The sequence below is a fragment of the Tachyglossus aculeatus genome, chromosome 9, assembly GCF_015852505.1.
Source record: "Tachyglossus aculeatus isolate mTacAcu1 chromosome 9, mTacAcu1.pri, whole genome shotgun sequence".
In the NCBI taxonomy this organism is placed as follows: Eukaryota; Metazoa; Chordata; class Mammalia; order Monotremata; family Tachyglossidae; genus Tachyglossus; species Tachyglossus aculeatus.
In genome coordinates this window covers 29,823,700-29,847,068 of record NC_052074.1, presented here as the reverse complement: position 1 = coordinate 29,847,068, position 23,369 = coordinate 29,823,700, and the positions used below count along the sequence as shown (strand labels likewise).

Sequence of the window (23,369 nt, the reverse complement as noted above, 5' to 3'; positions counted from 1 at the left end):
TCATCACGTCTGTTACATTGTACCCTCCCAAGTGCTTAGTGCAGTGCTCTGCACACAGTAAGTGTCCAATAGATACAATTGATTGAATGACCATGTCACGGTGACCATGTCACACCATAATCAGCTCCCCTCCTCTCTCCCTACAGAAAGAAAACAGTATGAAAAATATCGAGAAGACTCGGTTCATTCATTCATTCATTTATTCAATCATATTTATTAAGCACTTACTGTGTGCAGAGCACTGTACTAAACGCTTGGGAAAGTACAATACAGCAGTAAACAGTGACATTCCCAGCCCACTACGAGCTCACAGATTAAAGAGAGAGAAACAGACATCAATAAAAATAAACAAAATTACAGAAAAATACACAAGTGCTGTAAGGCTGGGAGGCAGGGTGTGGGGGAGAGCAAAGGTAGTGAGTCAGGATGACCCAGAAGGGAGTGGGAGATGAGAAAAAGTGGGGCTTAGTCTGGGAAGGTTATTTCTGGGATTTATTCTACCTCCCAAAGAAACCGTTTGCCACCCCAAAAGTAGCTTGCTTTTGACGCAGAGAAATAATATTTGGCTTCCTTGACAACAAAGGACTGAGGGACAGTGGGCAGTCCTCTCTTGGAATGTATTAAGCCATTCATTACACTAACACCTCTCTGAGGACCACAAACAGGAGAAAGAAAGTGTTTGAATGCTATTTGTACCAAAACAGAAGAGAAACAGTCATCGTGCCTACTAGGGTGGAAGGAGGGAGGTTTCTTTAGGAGAGTTTTGTTCTCAAGCATTCCCTGTCTCCCAGTTGTAATTTTCCCTACCGTCAGTCCTCAGTGTTTCAAATTCTTCTCTCCTGGGTGCTTTTTAGTGTAGTTACCTAGCTTTTTTCAGTCTTTTCCTTTCTGCGAATGTCAGGGGGCTGAATGAAAACTTTAAATAATAAGAGGCCACAGACATCTATGAGAAGAACCTGGGTCGAGTAGTGGAAGATGGGGCCGATATGATCCCAGCTCTGCCTCGGATTGCTGTTACACCTTTGGCAAGTTACCTGACCCCTCTACATCTGATTTCCCTCAGATGTCACCTGGTGCTAATAAAGTCCGCCTCTTTCCTATCTCCTAGGGATATCGTGGAGATCTAATGAGATAACTAATGTGAAAGGGGTTTGGGAACATAAAAGCATTATGCAAATTAAAGGTATTATTATTAATGTTGCTCTTTAAGTATATGTTTGTTTGGGCTCGAGGCTTGAGTCAATAAAGCCTTCTGTTTGGAGTGAAAGATGAGGAATTCAGAATTCTTGGCTGTGATTTTGGGCAACTGACTTTTCTCTGTATTTTTCAATCTTCCTCTCCTATGAGACTGCACGTGGGCTTGAACGTTGGTACACGTTTGAAATAATCGTTTCCTTCCCTGTTTCAACTACCTTGTTCCACTCATTCCCTTAAAAGAAATCCACATAAAGGTTTGCACCCACTAAACTGTGAGCTCCAGGCATCACGTCTACAAGCCCTGTCATAGTGGACTCTCCCAAGTGCTTAGGGCAGTGCTCAGCACACAATAAGTACTCCAAAAATAGCATTGATGGATTACAGCAGGTAGGAAAGGAGCAGTACTATCTGGGTGAGAGAGCTTTGATCTGAGATGTCTGAAGCTAAGACTTGGCCACCGTCCCCTGGATCCGGAGATAGAGAGAGGACTAGCTTTAAGGCTTCTTGACTTCTTGAACAAGTCTCTCCCCCCAAAGTCTGCTGCCTCCATAAACATTTGAAAGTGAGTGTCTTAGAGGGGGTGCCTTGTCAGAGAAATGCAGGGGTTTTATTTCCAGAAACTCTCTGTGGTTTGGATTTCTCATGTGGTAATAAGCTTGCCTTGCTCAAGTGACCTCGAGCAAGTCACTTAACTTTTCTGTGCCTCAGTTCCCTCGTCTGTAAAATAGGGATTAATACTGTGAGCCCTCCAGGGGCTGTGTCCAACCCAGTTTTCTTGTATCTACCCCAGGGCTTAGAACAGTGCCTGTCACATAAGGAGCGCTTAACAAATACCATTAGTATTGTTATTATTATGGGAGACTATGTGGGAATGATTCACAAGGTGGGACAGCACAGAGGCAAACTGTGCACCCGGAACCAAGATGCAGTCTGCTTTGTGAGAGCCAGGTGAAAACGTTTAATCCTAGAAAATGCTGTGGAGCGCCTATTTAGATAATCTTTTCTTTTAGTGTTTTGTTTTGGCCCTTACCTTTTCCAAGGTCTCTGCCTTAACCGGAGTATAAGAGAATCCTGAACTCTTCTCACTGGGTCTGAGTGAGTGTTCGCCCTTCTGTAATGTGCTTTCCCAAATGCCTAGTACAGTGCTCTCTCTGCACAGCATAAGTGCTCAGTAAGTATCAATGATTGTTCTCTTAGGGAAGCTGGCAGAAGTAAGTGGAGGTTTTACTCTCACACCTTCTCCGCACTCCCCCACTATTCCCTCTTCCTTGTTTTTGACTCACTCTTCCCAGTTTCTACTCTGCACAGCATAAGTGCTCAGTATCAATGATTGATTGTTCTCTTAGGGAAGCTGGCAGAAGTAAGTGGACGTTTTACTCTCACACCTTCTCCTCACTCCCCCACTATTCCCTCTTCCTTGTTTTTGACTCACTCTTCCCAGTTTCTACCCTTTTCTAACTTTTCTTTTCGTTTTCTCCATTTCTCACCAATTTTCTCCTTTTCCTCCATCCCCATGAGCGGCTTTGTAGCTCTTCTGCTCCCCCCCACCCCCCAGGCCCCATCTCTGCTTTGTTTCCTTTTCTCCTTTTCACTTTCTCCTCATTGTCTCTGTCCTCTCTTGAGGCTCATAAAACCTCCAGAGCTTGGATGTGTTGGTGGAACTGGGGTCACTAGAAGGTCAGAATACAGCTACCATTACATGCCCTTTGGAGAGAAGAACAAAACCCCTACTATTCGTTCCCACATTGCCTGTGTCCTGAGCTTGAAACAGTGAGCAGCTCCCAGCTCTGAAACCATGAGAGTTATTGAGGCAGAGACCACCGGATGTCCAAATCTTAGTGATCCGTGTAGGTTGAGTCTTCCGTTAAACTAAAAGAAACAACCTCTCCTCCGGATACCCCCCAACCCCCAATTTTTACCACATGGAGCTGGCAATCCAAGCATCTTCAATTATTTTTATGTTATTAAGTGCTTACTATGAGCCGGGCACTGTTCTAAGTGTCGGGGTACATACAAGCTAATCAAGTTGGACACAGTCCCCGTCCCACATGGGGCTCACAGTCTTAATCCCCATTTTGCAGATGACTTAACTGAGGCACGGAGAAGCTAATTGACTTTCCCAAGGTCACACAGCAGACAAGGACCGGAGGCAGGATTGAAACCTACATCCTTCTGACTCCCTGGGATGGCCTAATGGATAAAGCGTGGGTCTGGGATCTAATCCCGGCTCCTCCACTTATCTTCTGTATGACCTTTGGCTAGTCACTTCAGGTAACTGAGGCCCAGAGAATTTATCTGTAAAATGGGGATTGACTATGTCTCCTTTATGGGAACAGGAACTGTTCAACCCAATTTTGTTGCATCTTTCTGTTGTACTTTGTTGTATCCCAGTGCTTAGTTTCAGTGCCTGGCACAAAGTAAGTGCTTAACAAATATATATAAAAAAAACACTAAGCAAATGGAAAAAAGAAACAGGCTGACCTATCTTCTTCTGGTGTCTTCTAACTACTTGCTGTTAGTTTGGGGAACGTACAAAGAAGTGAAAGCTGACCTCCCTGCCCTCAAGGAGCCTGTAGGCTATAAAGGGAGAGAAGAAACACAGATTTCTAAGTCTACACTGGAAAAGGAGTGACAGAATATATATGGATGAAAACTAAGTGGATAGTCGAGAAGCATTGTAAGGAGTTTCTGTTGGATGTAGAGGTGGATAGGCAAAGCACTGAAGGTTCTTGAGGAGTGGGGAAACATGGATTGATTGATGTTGTAAAAGAGTGATCTGGGCAGCTGAGTGAAGTATGGATTGGAGTGAGGAGAGACGGGAGGCAGGGAGGTCAGCAAGGAGGCTGATGCAGTAATTCTCTTTATCTCTCTCTCTCTCTCTCTCTTCTGTGGGAGGCAACAGCAGGTGGAGACTAGCTTGCAGCAAGAGGAAGGTAACCCCCACCAAGCATAGAACCACACAGCACCGTAGGGTGCCCCAGTTCCTTGGGTTGGATGAGAACAGCCAACCTGTGGACTCTGTTGTCCAAAACAAAACTCCTTATCTTCCCACCCAAACCTTGTCCACCCGCCCTGACTTTCCCATCGCTGTAGACCACATCATCATCCTCCCTGTACCACAAGCCTGTACCCTTGGCTCTATCCTCGACTCCTCTCTCTCATTCAACCCACATATCTAATCCATCACTAAATCCTGTCGGCTCAACCTTCACAACATCGCTAAAATCTGCCCTTTCCTCTTCATCCAAACTGCTACCGTGTTAAACCGAGCACATACTGTCCTACCTTGATCACTGCATCAGCCTCCTTGCTGACCTCCCTGCCTCCTGTGTCTCCCCACTTCGGTTGATACTTCACTCTGCTGCCCAGATCATTTTTCTACAAAACCATTCAGTCCATGTTTCTCCACTCTTCAAGAATCTCCAAGTGGTTGCCCATTAACCTCCACATTTAAACAGAAACTCCTTTCCATAGATTTTAAAGCTCTCGTTCACCTTCCCCCCTCCAACCTTACTTTGCTGCTCTCCTATTGCAACCCAGTCGATACACTTCGCTCCACCAGTGCCAAACTACTCACTGCACCTTGATCTCATCTATCTTGCCACTGACCTCTCGCCCACATCCTGCCTCTGGGCTTGAAGGCCCTCCCTCTTCGTATCCAACAGACAATCAATCTCACCACCTTCGAAGCCTTATTAAAGCCACATCTCCTCCTATTAGACCTGCATTTCCTCTTCTCCCCCTTCCTTCTTCATCACCCTTACACTTGAGCCGCATCCTTTCTTCACCCTTCACTCAGCCCCTCAACACTTATGTCTCTATCTGAAATTTATTTACTCATATTAATGTCTCTCTCCCCCTCTAGACCATCAGCTCATTGTAGGCAGGGAACGTGCCTACCAACTCTGTTATAGTGTACCCTTTCAAGCGCTTTGTACAGTGCTCCGCACACAGTAAGCACTTAATAAATATGATTGAGACTAGCGTAGCAGGCAGACCAACCTTGTGTGCATCACAGAGATTGCTTTCCCTGAGCAGAGCCCCTGTGAGGGTTCATTCATTCATTCAGTTGTATTTACTGAGCGCTTACCGTGTGCAGGGCACTGTACTGAGCATCTTGGGAGAGTACACTATAACAATAAACAGACACATTCCCTGCCCACAACGAGTGATTGGAATGCAGTGAGGCAGGTTGGAAAGCAGAGAGGCCTGGCATGGGACAAACCAGAATTAGAGGAGCGGGGATCAATCCTGATGGGCAGAAGCAGTGTTGCCTAATGGATAGAGCATGGGCCTTGGAATCAGAAGGACCTGGGTTATAATCTCATTCATTCATTCATACAGTCGTATTTGTTGAGCACTTACTGTGTGCAGAGCATACTAAGCGCTTGGGAAGTACAAGTCGGCAACATATGGAGACGGTCCCTACCCAACAAGGGGCTCACAGTCTAGAAGGGGGAGACAGACAACAAAACAAAACATGTGGAATCTCGGTTCCACCACTTGACTGCTATGTGACCTTGGACAAGTCTCTTAACTTCGCTGTCTGCCTCAGTTTCCCTCATCTGTAAAACGGGGATGAAGACGGTGTGCCCCAGGCTGGATAAGGACTGTGTCCAATCTGATTAGCTTGTATCTACCCCAGCGCTTAGTAGAGTGCCTGGCACAAAGTAAGCTCTTAATACCATTAAACAAAAATGTGGAGACAGTGCAGGAGGTCATTACTAGCTCTCTCTTCAGCCACACGTGTCTCCATGGCTATGACCTCACCAGTCAGCACCATCGTCTTCCACAAGGAAGGCCGGCTCTGAGTGTGTGGTTATATAATTAAAATGCCAGATAAATGTATTTTGTTTAATGTTTATTTCTAGCAAGCCCAGGGCATTAACTACCGGATAATTGTTTCCTAAATGTACCTCTGCTTAGTTTTAGGTGGGGGAGATCCTGGGGGGCCCTTTCTGAACATTGGTGGGAACATGCTTTTGATCTTGGTATCCCTTTCACTCGCATATTTTGCATGGAATGTTTGAATACACAATGGTATACTGAAGGGTATCAAGTGGAATGGGGAATGCCAAGCAATCACTTTTTAAGTACCATCTTCAAGTGGCGGCCCAGGGAATGGACAGGTAGCTGATTGGCCTTCTCTGCCCTTCAGAAACTCTGTTAATCTCCGTGAACCTTGATTAAGGGGGTGATACCCTAGAACCCCTGCCTCCTCTTGGCTCTAATCAGGCTGGAATGCATTTAAGAGCAGAGGCTGTTCCCCCCTCATCAGCAGCAAGGAGAGCGTTTCAGAGTTGGCAACAACACGTCAATGCCCTTAGCAGGTCTCTTCCCACTGGGGATGAAGAGCTGCCAAAAAAACCATTTCTTCTGCAGTGAAGTGAACGAATGGCTTGAGCTCCCAAATTTGATAAAGCCACCAAGTGCAATTAGTGGCGGAAGGAAAACCAAGGCTCTTGGATCGTCTGGTCTGCAGTCAATAATGAAAATAATAAGGATTGTGGTATGTGTTAAGTACCACAATGATTATTATGTCTGAGCAGCATGGCCTACTGGATAGAGCACAGGCCTTGGAATCAGAAGGTCATGTGTTCTAATCCCCGCTGCACCACTTGTCTGCTGTGTGACCTTAGGCAAGTCACTTAACTTCTTTGTGCCTCAGTTACGTCATCTGTAAAATTGGGATTGACAGTGTGAGCCCCACATGGGACAGGGATTGTGTCCGTCCTGATTTGCTTATATCCACTGTAGTGCTCAGTACAGTGCCTGGCACATAAATGCTTAGCAAATTCTGCAATTATTATTATTATTATGCTGCGGTATTTGTTAATCACTTATTATATGCCAAGCACTGTACTAAGTGCTGGGGCAGATACAAGATGATTAGGTCCCACATGAGACTCACAGTCTAAGTAGGAGGGAGAATAGGTGTTGAATCCCCATTTTGCAGTGCAAAAACTGAGGCGCAGAGAAGTGAAGTGATTCACCCAAGGTCACACAGCAGGGAAGTGGTGGAGCCGGATTAGAACCCAGGTCCTCTGACTCCCAAGCTCGTGCTCTTTCCTCTACCGGACCTCCATCCTCCTTAAATTATGAGCCTTTTGGGCGGGGACTGTGTCCCACCTGATTAACTCCAGGGCCTATTCTTGGAGGAGAAATATATGTCAGAGCTTGTTAAGGTCTTAACTTTTGGAACGCTGAGAAGGGAGAATATTCCACTATTACCACCGTACTGAGTACAGAAGTGCTCAATAAATGCGATTGAATGAATGAATGAATCTCTCTGCTCTCCTTTGCCAGTAAGCTTCCGGCTGGAGTTGTCTTGGGCTGATTTCTGAGTTGTCCATTCACTCCCAGAATTGCAACCAGGCTTCAGCCCACGGCCGATAGGTTTCGTTTGCTGCTTTTGCGTTTTTAGTTTTTATCATTCCTTCTGTGTCTCTTGCCCAACCCCTCTCCCCATTATTCTTAGATGGTCGCCCCTTGAGCGTTCAGGGACCGTGCCTAATTCTCGTCCGTGTACTTTTTACCAGGGCTTACTACAGTGCTTTGCCCTCAGAAGATGCTTAATAAATATAATCACTACTACATGTCAGTTGCTAGAGAAATTCTGAGTTCAAGGTTAAGATCTCTATTTTGTGTTCAGTAATTGCCAGAGTCTGGGATTGAAAAAACAAATAAGTTGGGCTGGCTGAAATGTTCATCAGGATCATCAGGGTTATACCATGATCATTCATTCATTCATTGTCATGTTTATTGAGAGCTTAATGTGTGCAAAACACCGTACTAAGCATGCAATAATAGCAATTGTGGTATTTCATTCATTCAGTCTTATTTATTGAGCACTTACTGTGTACAGAGCACTGTACTAAGCGCTTGGGAAAGCACAAAACAAAAATAAACCATGACATTCCCTGCCCACAATGGTAAGTGCTTACTGTATGCTGAGCACTGTGCTAAGCACTGGGGTAGATTCAAGATAATAAGGTCCCACATGGGCCTTCCCATCTAATATTTCTGCTACATCTAACTTTACAGGGTATGGTCTTTTCATTTTTCCATTATCAGTGAAGTACACGGTTAAGTACAGGTCTTGTTCTGTTCAACTTCTTCTATACAGCCTTGAGAAGCAGAGTAGCCCAGTGGGTAGAGCACAGGCCTGGGAATCAGAGGACCTGGGTTCTAATCCCAGCACCACCACCTGTGTGCTTTGTGACCTCGGGCATCTCACTTAACTTTTCTGTGCCTCAGTTCCCTCATCTGCAAAATGGTGATTCGGTACCTTTTCTCCCTCCAGCTTAGACTATGAGCCCCATATGGGACCTGCTTATATCTTATATCTATCCAAGTGCCTAGTATAATATAATGCTTAGCACATAGTGAGTACTTACCAAATACCATTATTATACTTATTATTGTTATCATATGATATAAACATGATATAATAAAATGTGAGGATGAAATCAGGAATCCACCAGTGCTTTATGCCACACAGACACTTCACCTCAATCAGTCAATCCATCACTGGTATTTATTAAGCACTTACTGTGTGCAGGGCACTGTACTAAGAACCTGAGTACAATACAGTTGCTAGACACATTCCCTACCCTCAAATGCTTATGGTTTAACACTTTCTGGATATTAGATTGAGAAACATTGTGGCCTCATGGAAAGGTTTGCTGGGAGTCAGCAAACCTGAGTTCTAAGTCTGCCTCTGCACAGCACTTGGCACATCATAAAGTGCTTAACGAATGCCGCAGTTAATATTATGTGTAGTTCTTTAAAATATCGCTAAATCTTCCTCTTACAGTGCTTGGCACATAATAAGCACTTAACACGTGCCACCATTTTTTTACTCTTTACAGTAGTTTTACCTGGATTCATGGTGGGAAAAAAAAAATCACAGAACAATCCTTGGCTGTGCCAGCTCTTCTTAAACCACAACAGAAACCTGAGATGCAGGAAAGAGAAAAAAAAATAGGGGAGAGACAGATTGGGTCCAATCTATATCCTTTCCTATTTATGCAAGTTCTGGTAAGTACACAGAGTTAGAGAAACCCACAAACCGACTTCCATAAATATCCATTTTTATCTCGGGCTGGAGCACATGTGTTCACAGATCACCTGGAGGAGAAAGAAACCACCCATTCCTCGGTAGCTACAGACAGAGAGAGTGCAGAGCTCCATTCTGAATTTAACAGCTTTGCAAGTCTTGTGCTTTGGCCGGCGCTAAATCCAACTGGAATGTACCAGTCTTTAAGAGGGAAAGTAGTCCTTCTAGATCTTGGGAGATTTTGTTGCCCAGATAGATCTCCTTCACTCTTTGTCCTTTGGTAGTAATTCTATTCTATTGTAATTGTATTCTATTGTGTTGAATTGTGATTTTCCCTGCATTAGGAGCCTGCGTGGTTCTACAGTCAGTCTCTCAAAATGGGTTGCATGATGAGAGGTAGGATGACTCTGAATAGCCTAACCAGAAAAAGGTAAATGGAGAAAAGTGGCTCTTTGCCTGTTTCTCCGTGAATTGCTACAGGGGAGTCATCAGGGCTTAATTTCGAACTTCAGCTGGAAGATGACAACCCAGAGTGAAGCCATATTCTTTTTTAATGGTATTTATGTGCTTACTAAGCCGCCGGTACTGTACTAAGCACTGGGGTAGATACAAATTCATCAGGTGAGCACAATCCATATCCCACATGGGGCTCACCATCTTAATCCCCATTTTACCGATGAGGTAACTGAGGCACAGGGAAGTGAAGCAACTTGCTCAGGGTCACTCAAGAGACAAGTGGTAGCATCAGGATTAGAACCCGGGTCCTTCTGATTCCCAGGCCCGTGCACTCTCCAAAAGACCATGCTGCTTCTCTTTGGAATTTGCCTTGTAGATTTACAAGATGCAGTTCGTAATGGCTTACTGGAATGTGTACACTTCTCCCTGTGTGTTTTAGTGGGTGCAGCTAGACTGGAAATCAAAGCAATAGTTATCCCAGAAATGTAGAGTTATTGGTCAGTGAACCAAATCTTTGGACATTCTCCCCAGTGTGGCTTTCTGACTTACTGAGGAAATTTCACTTCAGGTTTGGAAGTTGGCCGATCTCAAGCTACCAGAACATTGGAGTTTATAGTGAATCACTCTGTTGTTCTATGGAAAAACAATCCACTAAAATCTATGGAATGATTCAAACATTTTTTGCCTCTCCCCTGCAAATGCTTGGTGCTAAGGCCATGGAAGTGCATGGTAGCAGCAGTTCAAATACCCTTAAGGATTGTGTTGGAGGCTGGAAGAGAGAGGATAAAGACCTTCCATAGTGACATTCCAGTGGTTTTCCATGAGAAAACCAAATAGTTACTTGTAATTTCGTAAAATGCCTCGTTAACGTTACCCAGAAATAAAGACGAGACAAAAACGCCCCAAGGTGGAGAGTTGCTGACTTTTAATTTCTCGTCTGGTAGGTTATATATCCAAAGTGTTGAAGAACTACACAGAACATGCCTGCGATGGGGAATACACCTCTCTGAGGTGTCCTCACAGAACCACTATTAGCATCCAGTCTTCCTTTTACGGCCGAAATCTCCCCAGCCACCAGATGTGCCCGTCCAGATACCCGCAGCACTACGCCACCGCTTTCAAGGAGGATGTTTCCTGTGCCGTCAGCACATCCCTCCAGGTAATGCCCCGGCTGGGGCAGTTTGGTGTTGATGCTGTGGACTGTCACGCCTCCCACATGTTCATTCTTTTTCTCCATCTCCCCTTCAAGGGATTTCCCAGTCAGGCGGTATATGAGCTCGAGGCAGGGTTTCCACTGTTAATCATCATCATCATAATTATAATACTGGTGATATTTGTTGAGCGCTTACTGGGTGCCAGGCTGGGGTAGCTATAAAAAGATAAATCAGTTTGGACGTGGTCCCTGTCCCACGTGGGGCTCACCGCCTAAGTCCCCATTTTACGGATGAGGGAACTGAGGCACAGAGAAGCCAAGTGACTTGACCAAGGTCATACAGCAGACAAGCAGGGGAGCTGGAATTAGAACCCAGAACTTTCTGACTCCCGAGCCCATGCTCTTCCTACTAGTCCATGTTGCTTCTCGTGTGTGTATGTGATTCTAGTAGGGATTAAGACTGTGAGCCCCACATGGGACAGGGACTGTGTCCAACCCGATTTGCTTGTAACCACCCCAGCACTTAGTACAGTGCTTGGCTCATACTAAACGCTTAACAAATACTATCATTATATTATTATTACTAGCACCCAGGCTCTCCTCCCAGGATTCAGGGCCGAGTGGGTGGTGGGGGATAACAATAATAATAATAATAATGGCATTTGTTAAGTGCTCACTATGTGCGAAGCACTGTTCTAAGCGCTGGGGGGATACAAGGTGATCAGGTTGTCCCACGTGGGGCTCACAGTCTTAATCCCCATTTTACAGATGAGGGAACTGAGGCTCAGAGAAGTTAAGTGACTTGCCCAAGGTCACACAGCAGACATGTGGCGGAGCCGGGATTCGAACCCATGACCTCTGACTCCAAAGCCCGGGCTCTTTCCACTGAGCCACGCTGCTTCTCTGTGTGGGGAGGGGGTGGTAATGGGGGTTTTTCTGAGTGTTTGTGTTTAGTTCTGGGTCTTCAATAATAATAATTATGGTATTAAGCACTTACTGCGTGCAAAGCACGGTTCTAAGCACTGGGGTACCAAGTCATTCATGTTGGGCACAGTCCCTGTTCCACTTGAGGCTCATACTCTTAATCCCCATTTTTATAGATGAGGTAACTGAGGTCCCGAGATTTTTAAGTGACTGGCCCCACATAGCAGACGTGTGGCGGAGCTGGGATTAGAACCTAAATCCTTCTGGCTCCCAGGCCTGTGCTGTAGCCACTAAGCTATGCTGCTTCTCTACAGGATTCTTGCTGCTCTCCTTCTACAACCCAGTCTGCTCACTTTGCTCCTCTACCACCAACCTACTCTCTGTACCTCAGTCTCATCTCTCTTGCCACCAACCTCTTGCCCCCATTCTCCCTCAGGCCTGGAGCTCCCTCCCCTTTGATATCTGACAGACCACCACCTTCCTCACCTTCAAAACCCTCCTAAAATCCCATCTCCTCCAAGAAGCCTTCCCTGAATAAGCCCTCGTTTCCCCACCCTCCCCTCTTCATTGACTGTGCATTCGGCCGTGTACTCCTTAAGTCCTCTGATACCCCACAGTACTTATGTTACATTATCCGTTTGCCCTCCTACTTAGACTGTGAGCCCCATGTGGGACAGAGACTGTGTCCAAGTCGATTACTTTGTAGCTACCGCTGCGCTTAGAACAGCGCTTGACACACAGTAAGCACTTACTGGAGAGTTTCCAGTACTCTATCAGTCTTGACTGAGGGAGGGAGAGTCAAGCAGAGGCCTATCCATTCCATTCCTAACTTGGACCGCGGCTAGCGAGTGGAAGGCAATCTCCCACAAGTCAAAACTCCCCCGTGCTGGGCAACAGCGGCATGGGAGAGTCGAAGGCAGAGACTCAAGTTGACTGCGTGGAAGGAGGCAGTGGTAAACCACTTCCAGGTTTTTGACCTTATTTTTACCAAGAAAACTCTACGGATACACTACCAGAACGATTGCCGGTGGAGGTGGGGCCTTCTGGGAGAGACGTGTCCATGGCGTCGCTATGGGTCTGAGATGTCTCAATGACATAACAAGCACTTACAAATACCATTATTACTATTATTCTATCTTTACACTGCCATTTCTCCTAGCTGTAATTTATTTACGTCCACCTCCCCATCTGGACTGGAAGGGGAACGTATCTACCAACTCTATTATATTGTGCTCACCTAAGTGTCCAGTACAGTGCTATGCACTCGGTGCTCAAAAAATATAATTGATTATGTCTACCAACTCTGCTGCTGTATTGGACTTCTCTAAGGGTTCAGTACAGTTTTCTGCACACAGTAAGCCCTCAAGTACCATTGATAAAATAAAATACCATTGACAGAACACTGTACTGAGCTCTTGGGGGAGTACAGGATAGCAGAGGTGGTAGACATGCTCTCCTCTCTCAAGGCACTTGTGATCTAGTTGGGGAGACAGACATTAGACTACTACAATGTAAACTCGTTATTTGTAGGGAACGTGTCTGCTAACTCTGTATTGTACTCTCCCAAGTGCTAAGTACAGTGCTCCGCTATAATAATTATTATAGTATTTGTTAAGCACCTACTATGTGCCAAGCACTGTTCTAAGCACTGGGGGAGATACAAGTTAATCAGGTTGTCCCACATAGGGCTCACAGTCTTAATCCCCATTTTACAGATGAGGGAACTAAGACACAGAGAAGCAAAGTGATTCACCCAAATCACACAGCCAACAAGTGGCAGGGCCGGGATTAGAACCCATGCCCTCTGACTCCCAAACCCGTGCTCTTTCCACTGAGCCACGCTGTCAATAAATATCATTGTTTGATTAAAATGAATTACATAAAGGGGAGCTACAGAGTATAAGGATATGTCCATAATTGCTTTGAAATGGGGTATCAAAATGCTTAGCAGGTGCGGACTCAAGTGTGTAGGTGAAGCAGAAGTACTTATGAGCCAAACACTGTACTTAGTGCTGGGGATACAAATTAATCAGCCCGGGCACAGTACTTGACCCAAATGGGGCTCACGGTCAGAAGAACAGGTATTTTACTGATGCCTGTTTTATCAGATATCAGGCTTATTTTACTGATTAGAAGACTGAGGCCCAGAGAAGTTAAGTCCAAGGTCACAGAGCAGGCTAGTGGCAGAGCAGGGATTAGAATCCAGATTCCCTGACTCCCAAACCCTCGCTGTTTTCCCTAGGCCATGTTGTTTCTTCAAGCAGTATGAGTTTAGTAGGGCTTTGAAGGCGGGGTTATAAAATCACTCTTTCAAAGGTGTTTGAGCATAAATTTAAGTGGTTAGTAACAGTGTTCTGCACACAGTAAGCAGTCAATAAATATCATTGGATGAGTGATAGTCTTCTAGATTGTCAGCCCGTTGTTGTGTAGGGACCGTCTCTGTATGTTGCCAATTTGTACTTCCCAAGCGCTTAGTACAGTGCTCTGCACACAGTAAGCGCTCAATAAATACGATTGAATGAATGCACTGAACATGTGAAACATTAAGGTTGCCAATCCCTGATACCAGGCACATTTCGTACTCGTAACGAAATCTCCTTTAATCCCACGGTTGATTTTGATTTATTCTTCCGCTCGGGGATTTTGGTCTGAATGTAGAGAAACCCTGTAGTCCTTTGAGGGTTTCTGGCTTGATACTTGACAGAAGTTCTGCAGATTCATTATCTCTTTCCTGAGGCCCACGGTGTAGTTGAACCAGTAGTATAAAGAAACCAAACTGCATTTGCTATTAAAAAAAAGCTACCCATATTTCCATATGGATGCAACCTCTTGCCTAATTGCTTCAAAGCAGACTTAGTTAATGGCTCATCAGTTGCTGCTCAAGGGTACAAAATTGTAGTTCTGGGTATTTCAAACAAGCAAACAGACTTAATTAGGAGATAAACTGAAGGTAGAAGAAGGGAAGAAATGTAGCAGAACCTGGAGAGGTATGCACAGCTGAGCTCCCTCTGAGGGACAAAACAGCGTGCTGTAGTGGATAGAGCACGGGCCTCGGAGTCAGAAGGTCATGGGTTCTAATGCTGCCTCCCCCCACTTATCTGCTTTGTGACCTCGGGCAAGTCACTTCACTTCTCTGGACCTCAGTTACCTCATCTGTAAAATGGGGATTGAGATTGTGAGTCCCACATGGGACAGGGATGGTGTCCAACTGGATTTGCTTGTATCCACCCCAGGACGGGGTCTGGCACATAGTAAGTGCTTAACGAATACTATTATTATAATTATTAGATTGGGAGATGCTCAGTGGACTACGATTGAATGAATAGTTTTGATGTCTGACTCCCCCATTCTAGACAAACCGGGTGTGGGCAGGGATTGTCTCTATTGCTGAATTGAACTTTTCAAGCGCTTAGTACAGTGCTCTGTGCGCAGTAAGTGCTCAATAAATACGATTGAATGAATGACTGAATAGTGGCTACCCTTGGGGTTCTGGGCTTCATGGTAGGCACTAGCGATCCCCCCTCCTTTTTAGTGGTATTTAAATACTTGCTATGTGCCAGGCACTATACTGAGCATTGTACTAGGTACAAGATAGTCAAGTTGGACACAGTCCCTCTCCCACATGGGGCTCACAGTCTTAATCTCCCTTTTACAGATGAGGTAACTGAGATAGAAGTGAAGTGACTTGCCCAAGAACACACAGCAGATGTGGTAGAGCTGAGATTAGAATCCAGGTCCTCTGATTCCCAGGCCCGTGTTCTTTTCACTAGGCCATGCTGATTCTCAAACCTTGCAGATCTGTCAACAATAACCGAGTTCAGCTTTCATGCCCACCCTAAAACATAATAATTGTGGTATTTGTTAAGCATTTACTATGTGCCAAGGCACTGTCCTAAGCACTGGGGTGGATACAAGGTAAATAGGTCAAGCGCAGTCCCTGCCTCACATAGGGTTCAAAAAGTAAAAGGGAGAGCTGGTATTGAATCCCCATTTTACAGATGAAGGAGCTGAGGCCCAGAGAAGTTAGGTGACTTGCCCAAAGTCACACAGCAGATAAGGGGCGGAGCTGATCCTCTCTGTTCCTCTAGGCCATGCTTCCTGAAATAAATATAAAATGGGTAAAACTCCTACACAGGTATACTCTTTAATAAAAAAAAATATTGTCCACAATTTTCACTTTCACAAATGTGTAATGAGCTCTTTGAAAGGAGTTATGTGGCCCATTTATTCAGTGATATTTATCGAGCACCTATGTGTGCAGGGCATTGTTTAAGATATTAGGAGAATACAATAAAAGCAAAAGACATGATTCCTGCCCCGGTGAGTTCACAGTTTAATGAGGGAGACAGGTGGAAATTCTAGAGTGACAGTGGGACCTGGAGAAAAAAAATATGTATGCAACTGGTGACAAGAGAATGGGGAAAATGAATGCATCCTGCAGGTGGGCAAATCAATTTTGTTTGATTCCTTAGCGCAGTTAGCCTTCTAAAACTCCCCCTAAGAGTTATAATAGATAATAATGTGATAATAATAGGTAATGTGATAATAGAGATGGGAAATGAAATTAGCTACTCCTGTCACCGCCGGGTTGTGGATCATCAACTGTGGTGTTGACATTTCCAGTCTCCCTGAACTCCTTTCCAGAAATGTGGTTAATTCCATGAGAGAAAGTCCAGGAGGGACTCTCCCTCTGTTCCCCCCACTCCCCCCCCCACACACACACACAAAAAAAAGCAACGATTCCCTGAGGAGAAGGTGTCACAAATCCAAAGGAAATGCCACACTGGCAGTGTTAACAGGCCTGTCACTAATCGCTAATCCTGGAGAGGGGTGAAAAGGACAGACATCCAGTGAAGGGAAAAGCCCAAGGGGATCTGTGTATATTTTTTTAAAAAAGATTTTGTTTCTGATGAGGCAGGTACACATTTTGTGATGCTAGGCTCTTTCTGATGGGGTTGTGTACTAGATATCTTGTAAGAAGAGAGAGAAATGAAGGAAATAAATGTCACTGTTTTGGTGAAAAATGGTCCATAACTAAAACAGTGCTGGGAAATCAATCAATGGCATTTGAGCACTTGCTGTATGCACAGCACTATACTAAGTGCTTGGGAGAGTTAGTAGACACGTTCCCTGCCCACAGTGAGCTTACAGTCTAGGGAAATGAAAGCACTTGCTGTGTGTGCGTGTATGTGTGCACACACATGCACCAATGCACCTGCTCACTTTCCTCAGGGATCTTGGATTCATTGATTCGTTCAATTGTATTTATTGAGCACTTACTGTGTGCAAAGCACGGTACTACATGCTTGGGAGAGTACACTATAGCAATAAACAGGCATATTTACAGTGTAGCTTACAGTGTAGAGGGGGAGACAGACTTTATATTAGCGGCTGATTATCTTCATTAGTCGGAGGCTATCAAAGGCTCCAGCCAAGGAAAACTTTCACTGCAGCAGACTGAGAGGAACACTTGGCTGAGATGACACAGACCGAGTTCATTCATTCATTCATTCAGTCGTATTTATTGAGCACTTACTGTGTGCAGAGCACTGTACTAAGCGCTTGGGAAGTCCTTACCGAGTCCTTACTGTAGGAGACTAGCTCAACTGTCAAGTACTGTGGGTGTGCCAGGGAGTTATGGGAGAGCAGAATTGACATCATGGAAACCGGGTTATGTTTTCCTCCTTCCCTTGCCCTCCATCCAGTTTATGGAATGCCTCTTTGGGAAAATCCTCCCTGACGTATTAGAGGAACTCAAATCACGGTCTGCGAGCCGGGGCCTTTTGTGTGGTTCTGAGGGGAAACGGTGGAGAGGGCAATTTCTGCTGACCTAAACCAAGCCACTTAACCTTTCTGGGCTCTGTTCCTTATCGGTGAACTGGGACTATTAACACCTGTTTCCTACCACCCTGCTAGCCACTGGGAGAGGATTAATGATTCGGTGCCTGAAAAGCCAATACTGAAAGGTTCAGATTATCATCCTCTGCACCATCAGCGCTTAAATTCAGATGGAACCGTTTGCGAAGCTACTACAGGATAGAAAAACAGGTATTCTGTAGTTGGTCTGGTACTTCAACTTCAAAGATTTTCAAAAATGACAGATGGGCCTGATGTGCCATATTTACCTACATAGTTGCCCAACATTTTCCACAGAGTTTTGGCAACCCTTAGACAGGGGAGGGGCTATTACCCTGGGAATTAAGTTTAGCAATAAGGGGAGCAGAAGTGGAAAAAAAGAAGAGGAGGAAAGGAGGGGAGAAAGAAGAGAATGGTAGGAGGGCATTTGAGGTTAAGATACCAAGTGCGTCATACAGTAGGTCTCAATGCCTCCCAATATCCTCTTCCTAACCTCAGTGAAATCACTTTCCATCATGTAGAGCCTATATCTGCTGTGTTAGATGTTCTTATTCATTCAATTCACTCAGTCATATTTATTGAGTCTTGTTGTGTGCAGAGTGCTGTACTAAGCGCATGGGAGTGTACAATATAACAATAAACAGACACATTCCCTGCCCACAATGAGCTTTTTAACCCTGCTTGCACTATCACTGCTTACAAAACTAAACTTTTATTTCCTTCTCAAAAGATGTGGTGGGGTGGGAGGAGGTGATTAATCCAGTAAATATGGTAGTTTAGCCTGTTTTCTCCCCCCCCCCCCCCCCCCCCCCCACCTTCATGCACCTAAAGGGATGGTGAAAACCTTTATGAATGAGTCTATTACTGCAGGCTTGGTGGGACAGAAGGAAGGTAATGATGTTTTAATTGCCTGAAATGGCTTCTTCCTCTTTCCTGACCTCTGATCCAGTAAGCTGAAGTTGGCCATGGTGGTGGTAGTGTTAGAGGAGAAAAACGAATAGAGCAGCATGGTTTAGGGGAAAGTGGGTGGGCTGGAGTCAGAGGATGTGGGTTCTAAACCCGGCCCCACCACTAATCTGCCATGTGGTCTTGGGTAAGTCACTTCACTTCTCCGAGCCTGTTACCTCATCTGTAAAATGGGGATTAAGACCGTGAGCCCCACGTGGGACAGGGACTATGTCCAGCTCAATTACGTTGTAAATACACCAGTGCTTAGTACAGTGCCTGGCACATAGTGAGCACTTTTTTTAAAAAAAAACAAAACCCAGGGTACTTTCTGATTCTTTTCCTCATTTTATAGTTGACATCTAGCTTTTGATCACGGCATGCAACTTTTCAAATCAATTATTCATGCATTGCTTCAATATGAAAATGGCAATTATCATTCAGCCTATAGTATTTTCCGGTAAGCCTATCTAACCATCGGGCCTGTTGGGGCTGATCGAGCATGAAGATTTTAGACTTTTGTTCTCCAGTGGATGTATTCCACTTCCCTTGTCTGGGTCTTGGTGTCGACTGGGCAATGGGAAAATAGGAACAGAAGCATTAGCCCAAAGAAATTGCTAGTTCAAATACATTTTTGCTAAATTCATTCTCAACATTCCAGGAGAGATGTACACAAGAGAGAAGTGTGTGGGGGGTGGGGGGTAGAAGGGGTTCAGATTACTGGGGTTGTTTATGTTTTTTTTTTTTTTTGGAATAACAGCATCTGGCTTGCCTCCCCTTCATTTCATGGTTGGCTGAGTCCATTATAGGCTGGGAGAAGAATGGACTGTCTCTGTCCCTCCGTTGAGCTTTGATGGGCCATTTGGAATTGATTTTAGAGGAATAGTGCAGGCACAGATACCTCAAAACCTTTTCCAACTGATGGTGTTTTTGTGGGTGTTCCCCTTGATTTCCGGCACTGCTGCCTCAGTGTACTGGAGAGGAACAAGAATCAGAAGCCTGAAGACTGTGAGCCCGTTGTTGGGTAGGGACCGTCTCTATATGTTGCCAACTTGTACTTCCCAAGTGCTTAGTACAGTGCTCTGCACACAGTAAGCGCTCAATAAATACGACTGAATGAATGAAGGCCACCCGTTCTATGAATGGGCTTTTTCTATTGGAATAGGAGTAGCCAGATCTCCTCTCGGCTAACGTGCCCTGTTTGGGAGTGCAAATTAGGCTGCCTCTACCAGCTGGGGCCCAAAAAGACAGTTAAGGATGGTTGGGAATTGGGGTGGTGGGGAGGAGAGAGATGTATATGCAGACCCACACCCCCTTTCCCCCCACCCAACTAGACTGCAAGTTCTTCAAGAGCAGGGATTATGTCTACCAACTCGTGCTCACTATAGTGCTCTGCACACAGTGGAAAGCAGCCAGGTGTAGCGTAATAATAATAATAGTGATGGTATTTAAGCGCTTACTGTGTTACTAAGTTCATTCATTCATTCATTCAATTGTATTTATTGAGCGCATACTGTGTGCAGAGCACTGTACTAAGCGCTTGGGAAGTACAGGTTGGCAATATATAGAGACGGTCCCTACCCAATAGTGGGCTCACAGTCTAGAAGGGGGAGACAGACAACAAAACAAATTAACGAAGTAAAATAAATAGAATAAATATGTACAAATAAATAAATAGAGTAATGTTGGCAACATATAGAGACGGTCCCTACCCAACAGTTGGCTCACAGTCTAGAAGGGGGAGACAGAGAACAAAACAAATTAACAAAGTAAAATAAATAGAATAAATATGTACAAATAAACAAATAGAGTAATACATATACTAAGCACTTACTGGGGTGGTTACAGGGTAATCAGATTGTCCCACGTGGGGCTCACACTTTTAATCCCCATTTTACAGATGAGGGAACTGAGGCACAGAGAAGTTAAGCGACTTGCCCAAGGTCACACAGCAGACAAGTGGCAGAGCCGGGATTAGAACCCACATCCTTTGACTCCTAGGCCTGTGCTGTTTCTACCAAGGCACGCTGGTTCTCTAGCGTGGTGAATAGAGCATAAACCTGGAAGAAGATCGTGGTTCTAATCCTGGATCCACCACTTCGTTCATTCATTCATTCATTCAATCATGTTTATTGACCGCTTACTGTGTGCAGAGCACTGTTCTAAGCGCTTGGGAGAGTACAATGCAACAATAAACAGGCAATAAATTACAGATATGTACATAAATTCCGTGGGGCTGGGAGGGGGGAAGAGCAAAGGGAGCAAGTTTGGGTGATGCGGAAGGGAGTTGGACGTGAGGAAAGGTGGGGCTTAGTCTGGGAAGACTTCTTGGAGGAGATGTGCCTTCAGTAAGGCAAATCGAACACAATGCCTGTCCCACATGGGGTTCACAGTTTAAACCCCATTTTACAGTTGAAGCCCAGAGAAGTGAAGTGACTTGTCCAAAGTCATACAGCAGGCAAATGGCAAGGCCAGGATTATAACCTGGGTCTCCTGGCTCCTAGGCCTGTGTTCTTTCAAACTAGACCAAGCTGTGTAGAATCCCACTCTCTCTTTCTCTTCTTGGTGCCCTGACCTTATCCATTTTCATCTAATTCCAATTAAACCTAAACCTGTCACATCAGGAAAGGAACACATGGTGTAGCGTGGGAGAGGTGTGGTGAAGGAAATACATTACCTCTTTTCAAAGCACCCTGACAGTTTCATGTTGGACAGACCGTTATGGTAAATTTACAGCTTTCATGGTTGGGGGCTTATAGAAGTTCATAAATATCGCCTGAACTGTCCACTGGAATTATAACTGTAATTGTGGCCTGTCTCTTGTTCTGCTTCAAAAGAGAATGGAGCCCAAAGTATGAATCTTTCTTAAGAAAAAAGTTTTTCTTCAAAGGAAACAGATAATCTTCACCTTGTAGATAATCAAATGGGGTTTTGCCAGTCGTAATCCAGTCCCGTTTCTGTGGGTCATTGATGCTGGAAGAGAAGGGCAAAAGTAAACTTGATTTTAGAAATGGAGACTCTGTGACTGTGAGCCCACTGTTGGGTAGGGACCATCTCTATATGTTGCCAACTTGTACTTCCCAAGCGCTTAGTACAGTGTTCTGCACACAGTAAGTGCTCAGTAAATATGATTGAATGAATGAATGAATGGCTAGGTCAGACTTAGTTTGAAATGCAGGGAGCCTTAGAAAGTAAAGCATTTGAACTCAAACACCAGTGCCCTAAACAAATCTTGCAGATTTACACAGCCCTCAAGCTAAGTCCTTGAACGACATCAGTCAGTGATATTTATGGAGCGCTTACTATGGGCAGAGAAACGTACTAAGCACTCGGGAGAGTACCGTATAACTGGTAGATGTTTCCTTCCCACAAGGAACTTACAGTCCAGAGAGGGTGAAAGACATTACAGTAAATTACAGATATGTACATAAATGCTGTGAAGCTTAGGGTGGGGTGAATATCATGTCCTTTTCAAGCGCTTAGTCCAGTGCTTTGCACACAGTAAGTGCTCAATAAAAACGAATGAATGATTAAATAAATATCTTGGCCTAGTGAGGAGCAGAATGAGGTAGTGGACAGAGCATGGACTTGGATGTCAGAAAGTCACGGGTTCTAATTCCGGCTCTGCCACTTGTCAGCTGTGTGACCTTGAGCAAGCCACTTCACTTCTCTGTGCCTCAGTTACCTCATCTGTAAAATGAGGATGAAGATTGTGAGCCCCGTGCGGGACAGGGACTGTGTCCAACACGATTACCTTGTTTCTACCCAGCGCTTAGTACAGTGCCTGGGATGTAGTAAACCCTTCTTAACAAATACTTCAGTTATGCGTTGTTATTACTAATTTATTTGTCTTTTTCCTGATTTCTTTGGGGGCGTGCGTGTGTGCCGGCTCGTACCTCCGCAGAAGATGTTGGACGAGTGCCAGGACCGGAGGACCTGCCAGTTTCTCGTCAACAGCCGCCGGTTTGGGGCGGACCCCTGCCCCAGAACCAGCAAGTATCTCGTCGTCTGGTACAAGTGCAGACCCAGTAAGTACCGCCTCTCTCCACTCGTTCTGGAGAGCCAGGCGACCCTGGCTTCTGTCCCCCAAACACCTCTCTGACGTCGCCCTTAACCCATTTCCATCTAGTGAACGTGGTTTACGTTCATTTCCAAGTCCTCCTGCGGAATGCAGGTGGCAATAAGTACCTTCCATGGAAGGTCTTACCCGTTGACTACTGATTTAATAAATAGCCTTCCAGGGCTGCTGGAGGGGTCTCAGCCATCAGGTGCATCAGGCAGGTTAGAGAAGCAGCATGGCCTACTGGAAAGAGCGTGGCTTTGGAGGACCTCGTTTCTGCGAATTGCTCTGTCAGTGGCATACTGTGAGACCCTGGGCATGTCGCTTAACTTCTCTGGGCTTCAGCTTCCTCAGCTGTAAAATGGGGATTCAGTATCTGTTCTACCTCAGCTTCAGACTGTGAATCCCCATGCGGGACAGGGACTGTGTCCATCCTAATTAATTTGTACCTACCCCAGCACTTAACAAGTAGTATAAAACAAACAAACAAAAAGGCATTTCTCTTATATATTTTGCTCCCTGAAGTGTTGGCAGAGTCAGTGACATTTATTGGGCACTTACCGTGTGTGGAGCACCGTACTAAGTACAAGACAACAGAGTTGGTAGACGCGTTCCCTGCCCACAAGGAGCTTACAGACTAGAGAGGGAGGTAGACATTAAAATAAATTTTCAGATATGTGCATAAGTACTGTGGGGCTGAGGGTGGGGGAGAATAAGTG

At 45.1% G+C, this 23,369-nt stretch overlaps 1 protein-coding gene across 1 annotated transcript in view; it reads left to right on the top strand.

Moving 5' to 3' along the window:
• The first annotated feature begins 6,514 nt into the window (after positions 1–6,514).
• Positions 6,515–23,369, top strand: part of LOC119932053 (protein eva-1 homolog C-like) — a 196,881-nt gene continuing 180,026 nt past the window's right edge. Inside the window, exons 1-6 of the mRNA XM_038750869.1 lie at positions 6,515–6,671; positions 9,323–9,471; positions 9,601–9,652; positions 10,244–10,441; positions 10,657–10,871; positions 22,495–22,618. Of these exons, the coding sequence (XP_038606797.1) occupies positions 6,515–6,671; positions 9,323–9,471; positions 9,601–9,652; positions 10,244–10,441; positions 10,657–10,871; positions 22,495–22,618 (895 nt within the window). The remainder of the gene's footprint in view (positions 6,672–9,322; positions 9,472–9,600; positions 9,653–10,243; positions 10,442–10,656; positions 10,872–22,494; positions 22,619–23,369) is intronic.